General features: G+C 39.1%; 2 protein-coding genes across 6 annotated transcripts in view; both read left to right on the plus strand.

Moving 5' to 3' along the window:
- The first annotated feature begins 5 nt into the window (after positions 1-5).
- On the plus strand, positions 6-10,254 carry acox1 (acyl-CoA oxidase 1, palmitoyl). Of its 2 annotated transcripts, none has more exons than XM_008317067.3 (14): positions 6-244; positions 1,331-1,490; positions 2,326-2,486; positions 4,732-4,839; positions 4,983-5,102; positions 5,194-5,309; positions 5,638-5,807; positions 6,301-6,463; positions 6,861-7,051; positions 7,467-7,646; positions 7,832-7,937; positions 8,155-8,298; positions 8,580-8,786; positions 9,046-10,254. In XM_008317067.3, the coding sequence occupies exons 1-14, from the start codon at positions 136-138 to the stop codon at positions 9,094-9,096; spliced, it is 1,986 nt and encodes a 661-aa protein (XP_008315289.1). In that variant the 5' UTR covers positions 6-135; the 3' UTR covers positions 9,097-10,254. The 2 variants fall into 2 exon arrangements, with proteins under 2 accessions (XP_008315289.1, XP_008315288.1); XM_008317066.3 differs by lacking the exon at positions 2,326-2,486 and adding an exon at positions 3,636-3,796.
- Positions 10,255-10,534: 280 nt separating this feature from the next.
- Positions 10,535-19,643, plus strand: part of LOC103383776 (inactive rhomboid protein 2) — a 20,599-nt gene continuing 11,490 nt past the window's right edge. The window contains exons 1-3 of one of the 4 annotated variants that reach the window (XM_025058652.1): positions 10,535-10,699; positions 14,721-14,799; positions 19,173-19,377. The gene's annotated coding sequence lies outside the window, so the exon portion shown is untranslated. Of the gene's footprint in view, positions 10,700-14,720; positions 14,800-15,953; positions 19,000-19,172; positions 19,378-19,643 lie in introns of those variants that run through there. The other 3 variants (XM_008317064.3, XM_008317063.3, XM_008317065.3) reach the window with 3 other exon arrangements.

Here is a 19,643-nt window from a genome sequence, read left to right on the forward strand (position 1 = left end):
TGTGCGCATGCGTGACAGCAGAAGCTCGTCCGCAGACAGTGCTTCGGGAATTAGCAGTGGACGGAAGTGGCACAAATAACACTGTTTTATCCCTGTTTATTTGCGCCCAGCAGTAGAAACGTCTAATACTCCACAATGAATCCTGATATTATCAGAGAACGGCAGAATGCCACTTTTGATGTTGAGACACTCACCAACATTCTGGACCTCGGCCCAGAAAAGACTAAAAGAAGACGAGAAATCGGTGAGTTCCTAAAAACGTAGCTGTTGCACTCGATATTGACACCACGTCGAAGTTGATCAATACAAAGCAAAGGATAGATACATGAAATATTTGCTTAAGTGAAGAAGAGACGAGACAAGCAATTCTTTATGAAGGTTTTTAGCTGTGCTTCTGCTATTAGCAGACAATGCGCAACATCCTCAGACTATACTTGTTTTTGTTAGTAATAAATAATGTTTGGAATATTCAAAATTTTACACTGTTCTTCCAAATCTCATATTACAACAATCCGGAAAGCAATCGCTTCCTTTTGCCCACGTCTCCCTCATCACATAGATATATTGTAATTATAAATGTTAGTTTGTGTTTTGTGTATTTTCTATAGTACCAGTACTAGTCCCAAGTTAGTTAAGTAAAGCCCAGTGCTTTACAGTAAATGTTTACTGGCTGTATATACCGTACACGTAACATACATGATACATTTATAGGATAATAAAATATCCTTATAGTTTTTAAATGTACTTTTGAATGAATAAAGTAAAGTTTAATGCATTTACAAATATTCAGAATTTACTATACTAAAATAGCATCTAAAATAATAATGCCTTTAAGTCTTAAGAGTGAACATATGTCTAATTATCCTTCTCTTTACTCATATTAATTTTAATCAAACTTCATCAATATTTGTACCTAGTGAAACAATCTAACCACAAAAGCTAAAAAAGAAATGAACGACGCATTGGGTTCATCTTTGTGTCAATAGTTTTCCAAGATTGTTGGTCCTATTCAGGAACTGGATAGTCAACACCTCAAGGTCATAAATGTTCAGGTTATTTAAGTTCAAATAACTGATTCCCTTCCTCTCAGGACACAGTAATCTTATCTGTAAGAGAAAAAAAACTTTTGTCCCAAGAACTGTTTATATGTGGGATAAAAGGTCGTTGATTTATATTGTTATATTGATATATACCATCCGCTATGTTTTAATAAAACATGTTTTGATATTTAGTCAATTAAAAATGTCCCACACAGACTTCTTTTTGTGAAGACTTATTTTCAGGATTTATAAGCTACAAAATACTGTTTTTATGTTTCTGTCTGCCTTAGAGTCACTGGTTCTCAGCGATCCAGACTTCAATGAAAAAGATCCAAACTTCCTGGCTCGCAGTGAACGTTATGACCAAGCTGTTCGGAAAAGTGCAGCAATGATCCTGAAACTCAGGGAGTATGGCATTTCTGATCCAGAGGAGATCCTTTTCTACAAAAGGTGAGCAATACTACGCCATGTTTTATAGTCATACCCAAGTTTAGCATTTATACTGACAGGAACAAAGGTTTGTTTTTCATACATACCTTGTAGTTCAACTTTATTTGTGCTCTTGAAAGACATGTGGAGTAAAGTTCACCTGGAGATTAAAACCATGTCAGAGGTTATGTAGCTTTAACCAGTTTTAAATTGAAATTTCCTTCAAGAAGCATTAACTTCAGGAAATATTTGGTGTCAATACAGTGTTTCTTTACACATTGGCCTCTGAAAGCAGACATGAAAACAGCACAAATGAATAATCATTGCAATATGTTTATATTTATGAGAAATGATAAATGTTGTCATCCTCAGAACAGAATAAGACAAATCATCACCCCGTCCATTATTTTAAGTAACTAATAAGTGATAGATAGATAGAAAAATAGAGAAAAAATTAAGGTGTTTTTTAAAAAATAAAGTCTAAGGTATGTGTGTATGAAATTCAAATATTTTCTAATTTATCATCGTCTGTGACCACTGCAGTGTGTTACAAATTTGTGTTTGCACAAAAAAAATACTGCTTCATGTCCTAGGTAGACTGACAACCGTTCTTTTTCTGATTTTTACCTGATCCTGTTTCCTGGAACCTGTTTCTTTCAACCAATACCTTTGTTTGAACTTTGCCCGAGAACTCGCATATGAAAGAGAATCTTTAATATAATTCCTTAGCAAAATAAAAGTGTATTCCTGACATGAGTGGCTCTTCCGTGTGAGTGTGAGAAAGAGAGAGAGGGTTTATTTTTCAATCATGAAAACATGTTTACGGTTGTGCCTCATATACTTTTCCATCGCTCAGACTTGCAAAAGGACACCACCCTGAGGCCTTGGCGTTACATTTTGTCATGTTTCTCCCGACTCTATACGCCCAGTGTGACCCAAAGCAGTCCAGGAAATGGTTACCTCTGGCGGAGTCCTTCCAGGTTCTGGGCACATATGCCCAGACTGAAATGGGTCATGGTCAGTGCTGGACAAAGCCTAACAAACATAGACTATGCACACATGTTAAAACTTGTTTTCACAAGTTTTCAATGTTTAGCCAGAAACCTACCATTGCACAGAAAACATTCTGTGCCAAGGGGACATCAGGTCATTTGTTGTACGTCTTTGACAGATCCAAGTCTGTAAAAAAAAAAGAAGGGACAATTCATATACCTGCATGGTAATTCTGACTAACCTACAGGAGGGAAGCCTACAGTACACTTAAACAAGCCGTCACCGTTTATATAATATAGTTTGACGACATGTATTTGTGTAGTGACTGTAGCACAAGACTGCTGTCTTCTCTCTGCAGGGTCTGTCTTCTTTCTCTGCGGTTATTCCTGACAGCATGTTCACTGGAGTAATCACAGCAACGGTTGATCAACAAACTGGTCTTATTCATTCAAGCTTTAATCAACACTGTGATGTTGCAGACAAGTTTATCTCTGTGAATCCCAATGAGGCTCTGCTCAGAATGACTCCCTGACTTGTTGTTAGACTTGTTGAGGCTCTTGGTAATTGTTCGTTTTTAATTATGGATGTGTTTTTTTCACCAGTGTAAAGCTGCACTGCAGCCACATCCTTTTTTCGTTGGATAATTATTAACTTCCCTTAGAAAATTAATTTAATAAATTATTTGAAAACCGCAACACAAAATATTTCAGAATTAACTAACATTTAAGGAAACTAACACATTTTTTTCCAACAAACGTTACATTGAGGGCAACACGACAAAATAGGAAGAAGAAGCCTCTTGGATGAGAGATGAAACTTCTTCAAAAACACCTACTAAAAAGTTGCCCTCGTTGTAGTTGTTTGAAACGGTAGATGATGAACAGATAGATGAATTAATAACAACTGCATTAAGATGCAAAAAACTGCATGCAGTAACAGCTGTAATGCTGATGCTGTGGAAGGTTTGAATCAAGTGATTGACATTGTGATTAAATCTGCTGTGTACTGCATGCTCACCAGTTATTTCACCGTCTTTGTCACCCCTTCTTGAATCATCTGCAATCACTCTGCCCAATCATATCCTGGCTTCCATTTAAAACAAAATTCCATCTCTCTCCCTGCCTTTCCCGCATCACTACCTGCTTTCCTTTCTTTACTGTCCTCGGTCTTTAGTTGTGTGCATCGCAACAGACCTGAGCCCTTGGACCTCCATCTAGGGATGTTCCTACCAACTCTGCTCGGCCAGGCCACTCCAGAGCAGATGGACCGTTTCTTCATGCCTGCTTGGAACCTAAAGATCATCGGCACCTATGCTCAAACTGAGATGGGCCACGGTAAAACCAACCAAGCAGTCCATAGTTTCCATAGTTTTGCAAGTCTGCTCACATCTGCGTTCTCCCTTAATTCCGTATCTATGTGCGAGGCCTGAAGCTACACTTACAGACACTAAACAAACACTTAGTGTCTGTACATTTCAAAAGGCCTATAATCCATAAATTAGGTGCGGATCATTTTTAAGGTAGACTGGTGCCACCTTTAAGGATCATATAACAGTAAGAGTTAATGCCTTAGAAAACATACATCGGTACCAAAAGTCCATGAACACTAATTTATCTAACAGAAGTCTTAACATTTGACCTATTTGTTGATATAACGATATCATGACAGAAATCATTTGAGCTAATTGTCTTCCACACTGCTTTTGTAAAACACTGATTTGTCACAACGTACTAGGCTTCTTATGTTAGTTGCTTTACTGGAAAGTACAGAATTGTTCAAATCTAAAATCTATCAATCTCCCTCCACATTTGTCTTACTGGTAGCATCTAACTGTTAACCTTTTACTAACCATGTTTTAATTAACTTTCTAACTATTAACTTTAACCCTAATCACCTGTTTTTTCTAAACCAACATAAACCCACCAAACATTATACTTTACACCATACCTATTATATATTTATTTTTTAGGCTCCTCTGCAGGTACAGCATGAATTACAGCTACTGACTGTTGGAAGTCACTTGGATCTGTCAACTGACTAGAGTTTCTTTTAAAATATAATATATATGAAATATAATACATATATTATATATATATAACATATATAATAAATAAATAAATAAATCGTTGTTTTTAAATTTAAATATTAAACTCTAAAGGGCTAAACATTGTAATATTAATTGTTTATTATTCATTTCATTTTTTAATATATTCAATGACTTTCCACTGTGTGAATGTGTAGCAGGTATTCACATTTTGTAATTCTGTAGGCACGCACCTCAGAGGGTTGGAGACCACGGCCACATATGACCCCGCCACCCAGGAGTTTGTCATGAACAGTCCAACGGTCAGCTCCATTAAATGGTGGCCTGGAGGACGTAAGTGGATTATTTTTGCACGTTAATTACAAAAAGCGTTAGGTTTCCTGTGAACAAATATTATAAGATGAAGACAGCTGACAGGCTTCAGAGCCATGACCATGTCGTGTTAAAATACTCACTGCCTTTTGTTAATTCACTAGTTGGAAAGACCTCAAACCATGCAGTTGTCCTAGCCCAGCTGTTCACACAGGGTATATGTCACGGTCTGCATGCTTTCATCGTCCCTATTCGTGATCTGGACACACATGAGCCTCTGCCAGGTAACCCCTGAGTACCGTTTGTCTCTGTGGTTGTTGTTGTTTTTTTTTTAATTTTTCCATCCTTGACTGACTTTTTACATGTTTGTCTCAGGTATAACAGTTGGAGATATTGGGCCCAAGTTTGGCTTCAGCGAAGTTGACAATGGCTTCCTGAAACTGAACCACGTACGAATCCCACGGGAGAACATGCTGATGAAATATGCCAAGGTGACCTGACATTTTCTCTGGTCTGGTCAACAGTGCTATGATTATTCTGCCCTGTTTCATCTTTTTGTCTGCAGTGAATAAGCCTAGACAATGGAGACCTGGTATCAACAGTCTGATTTTTATAAATGCAGTTTCTAAATGATTAATTATTTAAGCGCACGGGCAAGTTTGTCCTTCAGCCAAATGTGTTTTTTAACATAAGCTGTATTTCAGTATGGTCTGTGGTCTGTTGTTAGAAACATATCCCATGCTTGTCAAATTCATTCTACACTCTGCTCCGCAAGTATCTTATCTAAGGAAGGATGTTTTTTCTTTCGTTTTCCACTAGGTGGATCTAGATGGAACCTATGTGAAGCCACCAAGTGACAAACTGATGTATGGCACCATGGTGTTCATCCGCTCTCTGATTGTGGGTGAATCAGCTCGGGCACTTGCCAAGTCCTGCACCATTGCCATCCGCTACAGTGTTGTTCGCCACCAGTCTGAAATACAGCCGGGGTCAGAAATTCCAAATTGATGTTTAAAAAAGTAGCAGCATTATGTTTCACACTTGAGTTCTTACATGCAAATTAATACAAGTTTGAATGAGACACACACACACAGAGGGCTAAGCCAAGACTCTGAACTTTGTTGAAACCAGAAATTTCATGGATGCAGACGTATGTGCAAAGCAGTGGGTTGCAGTTCCTTACTTTGACCATTGTGTGGCACTGTAGGCCTAGTTAATGATTAATTAAAAAACCAACACAAAACAAAAGCACTGATATGAATGTAGAATAAACTGATTCTAAGACCACCACGTTTGTTACTGGTTACTTATGCAATATAGAAAGTACAACAACAGGTACACGTTCAGTTGGTTAGTACCTCTAAATTAGTAAAATGGGAAATAAAGGGTTGTCATTCATGGAAAAAAAAAAGTATTTGTTTGTATTTATTTTTTCACGTTTAAATAAAACAAACAATGTTTTTTTTAACTTCTGTCCTGCAGAGAGCCAGAGCCCCAGATCCTGGACTTCCAGACGCAGCAGGATAAACTCTTCCCTCTGCTGGCCATGGCCTATGCTTTCACTTTCATGGGACAGTACATTAGGGAAACCTACCAGCGCATCACTGGAGATATCAGCATGGGAGACTTCAGTGAAATGCCTGAGGTGATGACCACATAAATCGTCTCTCTGATTAAAGACCTGGGTCAAAGGCCTTTGCTACGAGGAGAGTCAGGGAATAAGGCTGATTTATAGGGTCAACAGAGCCAATTATGTCTTTTCTTTTTTATTTCCTACTCGATCCTGTGCAATCAATAAGCCTAGACAAAGTGATTTTGATAAATGTAAGATTTGTTCACTCATTCATAGTTGCAGTGTGTGCACAAATTGACTGTTTGTGTTCTGAGAGAAACAATTTGTGAGATAAACCAAATTTCCTTTCTACTATTTTGACATTTTCTCAAGCATCTTATCTTATGTTTGTAATTGTTTTGTTGTTCAGTTCAAACATAGATCATTCTTTTTAACTGGATTCTGTCCTGTGTTGCATCTCATTTTGCAGCTCCACGCTCTGTCTGCGGGTTTGAAAGCCTTCACCACCTGGGCAGTCAGCAGTGCCATAGAGGTGTGCCGCATGGCGTGCGGTGGCCATGGCTACTCTCGCAGCAGTGCTTTGCCGGACATTTACGTGGATATCACTCCTAACTGCACCTACGAGGGCGAGAACACTGTCATGATGCTGCAGACGGCGAGGTAAATTCTACAAGGTGTCACTATTAATTTGAGTCTTGGAAAGTTCTCAGTCAAAAATGATCAACCAGCAGCATGGCTACTAAATGTTATAAGTATTACGTATTGTAAATAGAATTTATAGTTAGTTACCAAAGTGTGTTAAACCATAGACTGTTATCTAAGTGTGTTAAATAAAGGTCTGTTTGACAGGAGTAGGTACTCCTAGAAAGTTTTTTTATGATGTAGGTCCATAAAGGATATGGTCTGTTTCTCATCAAGTATGGGAATCAGATGAAGCGGCAGTTAGATGACAATAGTGGTGACTGAATAACGTAATTTTCAGCACCAACACGTATCTATGCTTTTCACAACATTATGTTGCAAATACACAAACATTTATTATGGATCTATGTGGGCTCTGTTCTTGTTTGTGCAGATACCTGGTAAAGAGTTACCAGCAGGCTAAAGCTGGCCAACGACTGAGTGGCACCGTGTCGTACCTGGGTGAAGCCAGGCAACAGAGGCTGCAGCCCCAGCCTATGGCTGCTGGACAGACCGTGGTTGACATCAGTGACCTGGCCAGTCTGGTGGACGTCTACAAGCTCCGAGCCATGAGGTAAGACAAACACAGACAACTACTGTATGAAGTGTTGCACTTGAAGAGCTTTATTTTATTTATTTTTTTACATTGTTTGTCCATATTTTGCCTGATGCTGTATCTGATACATTTGATGTTTTCTTACTGTTTTATGTCCGTCGGGTGCTTTCTTCACTAAAGGCAGGTCATTTCTGTCTTTGCAGCTTAGTGGAGCTGGCGGCCAACAGCATCCAGGAGGAGTTGGGGAAAAGAAAGAGTCATGCCCATGCCTGGAACAACAGTGCTATTGACCTGGTCAGAGCTTCAGATGTAAGTCCTGTGTCTGTGTGTGTGACTGTCTGACTGTTTTCATCAGTGATTCCCCTCCACTGTAGCGTGCAGTGAGAGGTGTGCCCTGGAAATGATCCACTCTCACTTAATTGGTTCAAAAAGTGTTATTGATTCACTAAATAAATGATTTGTCCTCATCTGTGACAGTGACAGGCAGAACATCTAAATACTCTCCCTCCTTCTGGTTCGTCTTCAGGCTCATTGTCACTATGTTGTGGTGAAGGTGTTCACTGAGAAGCTCGGGCAGATCAGTGACCCGGCCATACACTCGGTGCTGTCAACACTGGCTCAACTCTACGCTCTGCGAGGCATCAAACAAAACTCTGGGGACTTCATGTTGGTGAGAAGTTGTTGAAATAATCTTAGAAAAAGTGGTCTCCACACAGTGTTTTTCACAAACCTACACATTGTGAATGTAAGCCCTTGTTAATACCACTACGAGCACACTTACTCACTGATGGGTGACAAGAATTTTCATGACACCCGTCTTTGTGTTGAATACAAAGAATAGAGACTTTTGTTGGTGTGTGTGTGGGGGAGAGGGAGTAGTGGGGGTCAGCTGAGTGTCTATAACCATTCAGAAGATTAAATATGAAAACTCTGCTCCTCTCTTTTATTCAGGCTGGACTGCTGAAAGGTTCACAGGTGCTGCAGATTTCTGCTCGTATAAAGGAGCTCCTGTCCCAGCTGAGGCCCAACGCAGTGGCGCTCGTGGATTCTTTCGACTTCAACGACAAGAGCTTGAATTCAGTGCTGGGCCGATATGACGGCAACGTCTATGAGAACTTGTTTGAATGGGCTCGCAAATCGCCGCTGAACGCCACAGAGGTCAGTGGAAGTGCTGGTGAATTTATCACATTCATTCAGCTTTTATGGATGGTTCTAGCACCACTATTTTTCAAAATGTATTTTTATTCTCAGCTTTAATGTTTTATGGTTGAAGACAAAATGTTTTGTAATTTCCATCTCACGGTCTAGTGTTGTGTTCATGTGACTACAGTAGAAGTGTCATGCAGTTTTATTGTAACTTTAAACTGACTACAAAACTAAAACACCTTTTATCTGTGCCCTCTGATTTGTCTGACAGGTCCACGAGTCTTTCCATAAGTACCTGAAACCACTGCGATCCAAACTGTGAGCTGACAAACCCCGCTTTGATAATACGTTCGTGACTAAACAATCAGTAGACTCATTGTCATACATTGTCATTTGATTACAAAGAAACACTTTAATTGAGAAGCTAGTTGGCCACGGTACCTTTTAAGAAATTCCGTTGTTACAATTTATTATTTTATCTTTTTATTTCTTGGCATTTTAGTACTCTTCTTGCCTGATTGCACCTTTGTAGACTGAAGTAAAAACTGATTTACAATGTTGTTCTAATAACTTTTTATAACAACACAGTGCATACAGTAGATAAAGTCATGTTTGGGGTTTTTCTTGTCTACAAGGACCAACATTTCCAAGCTTTTTTCAATCTTCAAATGTAGTATTTCTTTGGTTCACGTCAACATTCTGATCCTTGTATAAAGAACAGAGAAGCTGAACAGTGCCAGCAAATGAAAGGTATTTATTCCAAATCTGTCCGAAAACCATTTCATGAGAACCACTTTTGGTTTTAACTCTTGCATGTAATTTTGTAACAGTATTGTACAAATTGAGCCTAATATTTCTGTGCCTTCAGTAAATATAAAATTTATCATGGAAAAATGTCATTGAGTTAATAGTTAAACCTTCATCAGAAGTTGTCATTATTCACAAATTAGTGGATACATTTCTGACAGCTATTGAATGTTAAAAAAATCCTCCTGATCACAGTACACACTGCACAGATGCCTGTGTAGTATGAGTCCCAATGTCAACCTCTTTATTTATCCAAATATGTACTGATTTTATAGCTTGTTCATCATGCTGTAATGCTCACTAAATAATTACTTGTATGAAATCACAACTGGATTTTGTTTAAATCCAATGACATTTGGAGTGTTCAGTTTCAGAACTGTCAAATTTGTCTGAGTGTGTATGGGGGGGGGGATTAAACTGTAAAATGAAATGTAAAAATACATCCAGATGTCTATTGTCATCAGGGTGTCAGGGTGAGGTTATTTTTTTCCTGAGAGCCTTGTAATAAATTGTCCCTGGGTTATTTTCTTACTGGGTGATGTCTAATCTAAAATTCAATACTGTACTTGGACTTTATAATCTGGTGTATGTATGTGTTGACTAGTCTTTGTTGAATAATTGTTTTGTTAATGATTCTAAATCTAACTTATGTTAATAAAAATTAAATAATGAATATGAGTTGTCGTTGTTATTTTTTTTCACAAGAAATTCATCAGTTAAAAAAACAGCAGTGACCCAGTCTTCGAAAGCAATAGGGCAATGGTTCTCAAACTGTGGTACGCGTACCACCAGTGGCACTCTAGTGGTACGCGGGTTATATCAATTTAATATAAATGATGCCATATAAAAAGACTCGTTTAGTAAAAACCAGCGGTGTGGTGTTGATGTTGGATTGGCCCCGGACTCCTCTCCTGGGAGGACAAGATAAGGAGTAGCTCCGCCCCTGGTCCGCCTCCGTGGAGCTGCAGTGTAGGTTTTTGGAAGACAGAAAAGAGGGAAGTGGTGACACACTGGACTGGACGACATGACAGGAGTCGGCTTCAGTGTAACACGGCGGACGAACACTTTGACATCCAGCCTCCACTAATGAATGATAGGACTCTCGTTTCTTCTGTGAGGTGAGTAAATAGAGACTCCCCATGTAGTGCATGTGCTTGGTTTTGTTGGAACTGTTCAAAGTTAACTCTGAAGTACTCGAACACGCGTTCCTTATAGGGGCGGGGGGTTAAGATTAATATGATTGCCCTTCGCGTGGTTCATTTGTTTAATGTTATACCAGCAGGAAGTTTAGTCAAATTTAGGTTCTTTTAATAGAAGAGGTGACAGAGCAGGACGGTGCTTAGACCAGCCGCTGCTGAAAGCGTGTCAGGACAAGCTCTTTGTTACTCTGCCCGCCGACAGGACCGCAGTTCACCCCGGTTTACACTCATATTATAGAGCTTTAAAGTGAACCAGAGGGCTCACGGTGACTTCGCCGCCCGCCATTCGTTTAATGGAACGTTAACGAGGAGGGTGCGTTCGTTTTTTACACACTGGCGCTGTTTAGTAAACAATAACAGACACAAGGGAAATTGACATATTTATCCTGAGCCGTTACAGAAATAAACCTGTGTGTGTGTACGTGTACGTGCTCGCGCGCGTGTAGTCAATTATACTTGTGACGCCCAAATTCACAGAACACATTCACATCAATTGATTTCACAGTTTCTATGTGGAAATTAAATCAAATTTAAAATGATCCGCCTAAAATCCGTGTAATAGGAAAATGGACGAAGGTATTATCAGTATTACACTGAAATCATATTGAGAAGAAAGTAGAGGAGATTGTGTTTTACCTTTACAAACAGTGAATCTGTATTATCAGTCTAGAGCAGTGGTTTTTATCTGGATCCCTTTGGGATCCTACATTTACTTAAACTTTGTACTGTTAGGCATAAATTAAACCAACCTAAACCAAAAACCATATAAAAGAAATGGATATACATGCATGCAGTTCAATGTGTAACCCGCCTAGTTCATTATAGTGTCTGCTTCACAGGATATTAATGCACAAAGTAGGAATCAATAGTATGCAACAGTTCCCACAGTCTACAAAGAGCAGTGTTGGCAGCAATTCTGGTTACAGAATTTGGAGAATTTGGAGAATTTGGTTGCTGTACATGAAAACAAAGTGACCAAGGAACTATAGGGCTGAGCTAACTGAGAGCTGTACACCTCCGACAGGTTTACAAATGACACATATAAAGCAAAAGCCATAGCTACCATAGCAAACGGTTTACACAACATAAAAGTGCAGATTATAGTTCTGCACCTGTTTCCGTTCTCTGGTAGATTTTCCATTTTTGGCAAAGATTTATCTCGACAGATGTTTCTGTTTGGCTCATGGATGAAGAATGTGCAGGTGTGTGCACCTGTTTTATTACAACCCGTAACTGTCTCCAAATTTCCAGAGCAGACTAGTACTCTAGTAACAGATTTAAATACATGCAAATGTCTGTTGGCAAATGTCTCCTCGTGATGCCAAAAGTAATTTCATAAAGATAAGGGTTGGCACAATGAACAAACAGACATTTGGTATGCAGTGTGTTCTCCTGCCACAGTGGTGAGCCTGCACCGCTCACGTGTGTTTACTTGTTCCACTGAGATCTGATCAATAACAAGAGATGGTGCCCAAATCGGGTGGACTTTTGCTGAAGTGGGTGGCGTCAATCACATGATTATTGTAAAAGCTGTATTTTGCACATGATATTCTGAAATTTTCACACCATCCCACAGGAGGGACTCTCCACTGTATTACCCTGTTTTATATGTGCGAGTTCAGTGGTGTGACTTTAAAGACAGCAGTGCAGTCACAGAAAAAAAGTTGGTCACACCTACTGTATACAACTGTTACTGTTGTCATTACTGAGAGAGGACTCTTCTGAGTTGCCTCAACCTTGCGGTGAACTGCTGTTGTCCTTAGCTGAGAGTAATTGCTAAACCCAAACTCTCTTTGGTGAACAACAGGAAGATTGTTACCTCCACATGAATCAACATAGACGTTCACCAATCCCTGGTTTTTGCACAAATATCCTTGTCTTACAGAGTGCTGTAGCAGAACTTTATTTTCCTACCAGATAAAGACTGATTTACACCATGACCAGCATGTGTGCACTGACTCTTCCTTCCTTTGGAGTTGATTTGTATTATCTAGTCTTCAGCCTGTGGGAGATGTGGGAGGAGCTGGCACCAGCCGCATCACTACTGTCTAAATCAGCACAATTTTATTGAACTGGTCCAGGAAGAGTCCTCTGGGAGAGAAAGTATGTGTCTCTGGAGGTGTTGCTTCTAAGCTTAAAATGTTTTCCTTGAATAAGAGTGTGATTATTTGTACGGCCGCGATGTCAGTTTAAAAAAAAAAAGTATTTTCAGTGGTTATTTTGGACCTTTAGAGCTGCTGTTTGATACTGTAAGATTGCACACAGTTTGCGACTTGCTTTGTTATTTTTCACGAGATATTAAGAGTCCCTTTTAACCAAGTCAACACATTCAAATATGTTTGTTTAGCTAGTTTGTTTAACAAGTTGGTGAAGTTTAAGGCCATACGTCGGAATGATGGACCAAGACTTTCTTTAAGAAATTATTGGATATGGTGATGGTGAATATATTAACAGTCTATGACGTAATTATAACATCCTGAAAGTTATCTTCTTTGCTGTTGGAGGGAAACAAAACAAACTACCGTCATCCTAAACTGCTGTGGAAAAGCTGTATCAGTGTCCAGATTTGAAAAGGTACACATTTACTCATCCTGTGATGCCAGACTTCTGTTTTTGCCAGATTGGTGCCGGTGTTTTTTCAGGTCCTTAATGGATTTCCTCACAGCTCCGCAGAAACTGTGAAGTGGTTCATTAAAATGAATGTTGTCTAGATGCACAGTAATGGCCCATGTCTTTTCTCCAAAACACTTTTATGAAACACACACAGAATCGACACACATTGATTTTGGCATTCTGCCCTCAAGAGCAAAAATAAAATCCTTACCCTTTGACTTCACGGAAGGCATTATCTCAGAAATGTTTATTCAGGAAAGAAAATAAACCATAAAAATATCTCTCAATACACTTTTTTTCTACAGCTCACACGAGTCATGTGCCTCTCATACGACTAGCTTTTTTTGGTCATTTTTCAGTCTTGGATAGTTTATTTTTAGTTTGTTAGTTTGTTTTGGAACATTCATCTTTGTCCATTTTTGTTTCACGTTCATACTCAGCCAGTTCCTAACAATTCTTCATAACAGACCCTCTGAAGTGGGCAGCTTTGGTGACATTTGTGCCTGCACATGTTGCACCAGTGACAGACACTTTCTCTGTGAACAGTAGGGGATTGTCAGGCACTCTACGACTGGGAACATGACAGTTGCTGAGGTATTCAGAGTCATAGCTCGTGGTTTTGCGGGTTCGGACATGCTAACCGTTGGAAAGTGGCGTAAAAGGTATACTGGAATGAAGCTGTTGCTGTCAGTGTCACTTTTCCTCTTTAAAGTTCTGAAATTTAAGACCAGGTATGTGGTGTGTGTGAAGTGTTTGTTTTTACACAAACTCTTCAGTGGTGGAGTATCGTGGTTGGAAGTGAAGAACGAGTGGGCAGTTTTTTTTGCTCGATTGTTTCTCTGAGGCAGTGAGGCTCGCAGTGAAACTTACACTCTCCTCCATATTCAGTAGCATTTCACTGTTTTGCTTCAGCTGGCACAACCTCAGCCTGCTTAGTCATGACCAGTTCTCACACCACACACTGCAGCACATATCTTAAAAAAAAGAGAAGACACAATTAGACTCGGAGTCTGCTGTTTGTAAAGTCCCCTGGTATAGCAGATCACTTCTTCATGTGTTGAAAGCCTGTTTCCCACTCTGGTGTGTCGTAATGAATACAGTTACAGTACGTGTTAGCACTTCATGTGGTTATGATGAAAGCTCCATGTGTAATATTTCTCTGCACTTGCAATGAAAGCTCCATGTGTAATATTTCTCTACACTTGCATGTAAAACTGTTAAACTCATTGCAAAAGTAATATACATTTACAAGAGGGTTGATTGGTGTTTAACTTTTTTGCCACTCGTCGAATTCTAACAGTTGCACAATGTTTGCATTTTCCCCCAGTCAGAGTCTTTGAAGAAGGATGTTCTCACACTCGGTGACGGACGTCAGGAGAGGAACATGATGACACTCTTCTACAAAGGTCAGATCCTCATACAGCTTTACTTTAGTGCGGTACTGTATAATAATAATGTGTATAACTGTGAATGAAGCCAATATCAAATATGATTGAGATCATTGTTGAGGAAGGGAACAATATATTTGTAGTTTTTATCTTGAGTCTTAAACTCTTGTTAAACTGACTTTCTTCTGTGTAGAGGTGGAGTCCTTCTCTGTCCGCATTGTTGAAACACTTTTTTATGTTGATGACATTGTGTAATATGGTCAAGTTGTCGTGCATCATCGTATCGCAATTGCAGGTCTGTGTCAGAGGCATGAGTGTGGTAAATAAACATCAATTAAAATAAAATATACTAAAATATTGACAAACACATGATAACAATGCTAAAAGCTGTGAAGGACAGCAGTTCAGATGGTCAGATGATGTAATGCTACATTTATGCCTTAAATGTCACTGACGATGATGCGTCAGATGCGTCACAGTCATGAGGTGAATAAGTCATGGCCTCTTTGTCATAGGCTTTGGAAATGTCTGATTCGGCTCAAGCCTAATTACACAAAGATTACTCAAAGATGCCTGTATGTTTTTTTTAAAACAAAAACGTAGACCTGTGTATGTGTAGCCTTAGTGCTGACTGTGGTTATGAAGTGTCTCAGTTAGTCCTGCAACTTACTGACACCAACCCGAGACGTCTTTGTTGTAAGGGAAACCTAATGGTCGGTATCACTTACTTATTGATAGTTACAGTGTGGCCATCAATACTAGGCTTTGTTAAAAAAAAACCCTGGGCTGTCGACTGCTCCGCTTCTCTGTACTAGAGCCAACTCTTTTACTACATGTTATTCTGGGGAGTCATGTAAATGTTTCAAATGCAGAGCAGAAACGAGCCTTGTGTAGTCACTTGGAACAAGGCTGCCTCTGCACAAACACTGAGCACCAATTTGATGTGAGAAGAATTTTAAAAAATGCTTAGTGAGAAAAAAAAGTTTGGTTGCTTTTGGTTTCTGTTTTTGCTTTCTGTTATTTCTCTTTTTTTATATATATATATATCTACATATATATATATATATTATAAAAATCTTCCAAAGTCCTTACAGGCTCAGCTGCTTCAACATGGCACAAAATCCATTGCTTAAAAAAACATTTTAGGATATTTTTTAGTCATTTGAAATAAACATGCATTACATAGGGTATTTTTGGACCATTCAGATTTTCTAATGTATTCAATCTGTATGACAAATAGAACAACTGTGAACTCCTATATTTTTGTATATAAATAGATAAATGCATATTACACAGATGTGTGTGTGTATATATATATATATGTATTAATATTTACATATTAATGGCCACTAAAAAGTTGAGTATCGTCCACTCGGTTTAGCTTTGTCTACTTTTGCTTGAAATAAAAGTCAGACAGAAAGTGAAACCTGGTCATTCTTCCTCCCAGCCTCCATAAAGAGATGACTGTTTGGGGTTTGTTGGAGAGGGATGCCAAAAAGATGACACATTGTATGTCAAAAACTGAGCAGCAGTGTGTATTAGTGTGTGTGTTTGCCACAGCCTGTCGTCATGGTGGACGGTGCTGCAGTCCTGAAGGGAATTCACTCACACACAGGCATTCTGACACATTACCAGAACAGGCTTGTCCCCAGGGAACAGTCTGAACCATGGTGACGTTCTGTGAGAGGAACACGTGGTGTCACCTTACACCAGCGGCTGGATGTCACTAATTCAAACATATTGTGCCTGTGGCTGTGCGTGCATCTATGCATGCAAGTTTCATTGTCATGGAATGGTGGAGTGAGGAGCTGTTTACAGTCACCGGTAAATTATTGGACCACAGAGAAGCTCAGACATGCAGTGGCACTTGTTTCACGTCATGTGATCACGTTAGTAATGTACAGTGTCATGGAGGGCAGGCGTTTTGGTCTTGTTACGCTCGTGACCACTGCGTCAACAAGACAATCCCACATCTTTGGTTTCTTCATCCAGGAAAGTTAGCATCTGTCTTATATTCTTAACAAAACAGTTCAGTTGTCACTGAAACCTGTCAAAAAATTGAATATATTTATTATCACTGTTTAAATATCAGATGAGGTCAGGACAGGGCAGTACAGGTATGTGTACCCATGGTTAATGATTAGAGATTATTCTTATTTAGCAAACATCACTAATGCTGCTGCTGGCTGTCTGACAGGCAGCCACTTCCTGAGACTGAGCAAAGCATGGTTTTGAATTTAATTAATCTTTAAACATTTTAAAGATGCCAAAAGGCTGTCAGACTCGGCTGGTTGTTTATGATGAGTGAAAGTATGTAAGAAGTTTCTTAAACAGTCAGTTGCCTAAAATTATAGACCAAGCTTAAATGTTTCTGCTGCGGGTCATTTAAATACATGTGTGCAGTCTTAAGTCTTGTCAATAATAATAACAATATATCGCACAGGAGTATCAGGAACAACTTAGAAAGATTTATTCATTTGGAGAAAAAAAAAAAGATTTTTGCACAAGGTTATTGTGTTGAATTCTCTACAAACCATAAACTACTATACCAGTACTTTAATTGTTAGCAATTCAAAAAAAAACAAAGCAGGAATACTGTAGCAGTGAGCATTACAGATGAAGCAGTTGGAGTGTAACAGCTATGGCTTCACAGTGTAAATATTTAGTTATATTTTTGCACTTGTTTACATCTGTGTAAGAAATAAACAGTCACTGCATAATTTTGGAACTACTATTTGAACATTTTGCAGACGTAAACACATTTTTCAGACCAGGAATTCTTTTTTAAATGACATTAAATATACAGAGAAAAGGTCAGTCAGGGTTATGTAGTTTTTTAAGAATGTGGGTTATTTTAGTTAATCATGATTAATCGTGATTAATTAAAATGATGATTTATCATTATTAATTGTGATTCGTCCACAGCTACCTGTGAATAATCAGATTACAAACTCTTACCATATGATAACACAGTTTAGGTTATGGGTTAGGACAGGCCTTGTTTATTGGCAAATGAACATACTGTTGGTTGTTAGGGTCTCCTCTAATCTTTGTCTTCTTGTGTTTATCTCATGTCTATGTTTATCTCCTCCTCCTCCTCCTCCTCTTCCTCCTGGGTATACATTGTCGCTCTCTTCTCATTAGTTTTCCCCGCTGCATCCTAACGACTGCATGTCTTCATTAAAAGACTGTGGTCAGCTCTACTTGAGCTCTCTGTCCATTACACCAAACTCAAAGCTACTTCATTATCTAAGTGGGTGAGCTGCAGCTTCTACCTCCAACACCACTTCACCACAGGGTTAGACTGCCAGGAGCCTCCCCTGTCTCCCAGGTGCAGTCAATTCAGCTTCCTCTTTAAATGTGACATATACATCAGATTTAATTAAAAAAATAAGCGTGGTGGCAGTGATGAAAGTTAAAAGCCCATTATCACAAAGGTGTTGTAGACATGCAGGGACACACACCATGTGCAGAGACCTGTCCAAGCAAGCCTTTCTGGGTAGGAGAAACTAGGCTATTGACTGGGATGGTGTCACATTTCTCTCCTGCTGCTGCTGCTGCTGCTGCTGCTGCTGCTGCTGCAGACAACCAGAGCTTTACATTGATTTCTTTCCGAACCACAACTGCAGACCAACTCTGAGGCTTTCAAGCTCTAATGACATAATGGATGTGTTGGCCACGGCCAGTGATTTTATAGGGTTTGTGTTTTGTGATGCTGGTGAGGATTTGCAGGAAATACTAATGCTCTCAGGCATTCTGAACTCCAGGAATAGCCGGGCTGCTTTGCTGCACTGTTCACAGTGATTGCTAACGACCGGAGGACGGGTAATTATGTCTCAGAACACTTTCAGTCACTGAGTAGTAAATAGAGCGGTAAAGAGGTATTTTTATTGACACTGTTTTATAGTGTTGTGATTATAGTGTGACACGCTGTTTTAGTTCTGTGATGTAAGAGTTTTGTGTAAACACTGACTTGTTGTGTTTCACTGAATTTAATCTAATTCCATCTCAGTGGATGGCCACTAGTATTTCAGATTCTTATCGTAACTTGCTAGTTGTGTCTAATAATAACCAGGTGATTTAAATAAATGACACCCAAAGAGGAACAAGAGGAACAAAGGAAGCTTGTTTACAACATCAGAAATGTGGAAACTTCTTCAACTATTTCGACAGGCACCAGCCTCTCACAGTGCTCGTCAGAGCAGTTCATTCTAACAGGTGATGCACTTCTTTTACAGTCCTGCATCGTTTTATTAATTATTAATATTCATGTAAATGAGCAAGTGAGATTGCATTAATCATTTTATTCAGAACCATAACTGCTGACGATGATCCTTTTCAAACAGCCCAGACAGTCAATGCCCCCATCCTGTTTCAAACAACCCAGACAGTCCAGACAGTCAATGCCCCCATCCTGTTTGACCACATCACTTCCCCCCCGACACTTTGGAATATAACAACTGTGGTGATAGAAAATGTTCTGACTGCCGGATTACAAGTCTGTTCAGGCAGAGGAAGGAGACAAAATACCTTCTGGATCTGGAAGATAATAGAAGAGGTCCCTATTGATTCTTCTTCTGCTGCTATGACAACAATGTAACGATTAAGTCTTTTTTTTCCTCTTAAAGCATAGTATTAGTTTGTGAACTTTTGTTCGCTATTCCTTATTTGTCAGCTCCCCAGAAAATGGGGAGGTAGCTTTACTGATTTTGGAACTAACTTACAGATAAAATACTTTTTTGTTTGCTAGTTACAGTTATTTACAGTTATATCTCCCATCATGCTTCCTTGTATTTAAAATGCACAGTTTGTCCAAAAGGCTGTGTGAAAAGTTTCTATGCCTTGTTGTGCATAGACTTCCA

Source organism: Cynoglossus semilaevis, chromosome 9 (assembly GCF_000523025.1).
Source record: "Cynoglossus semilaevis isolate Cse_v1.0 chromosome 9, Cse_v1.0, whole genome shotgun sequence".
Taxonomy (NCBI): Eukaryota; Metazoa; Chordata; class Actinopteri; order Pleuronectiformes; family Cynoglossidae; genus Cynoglossus; species Cynoglossus semilaevis.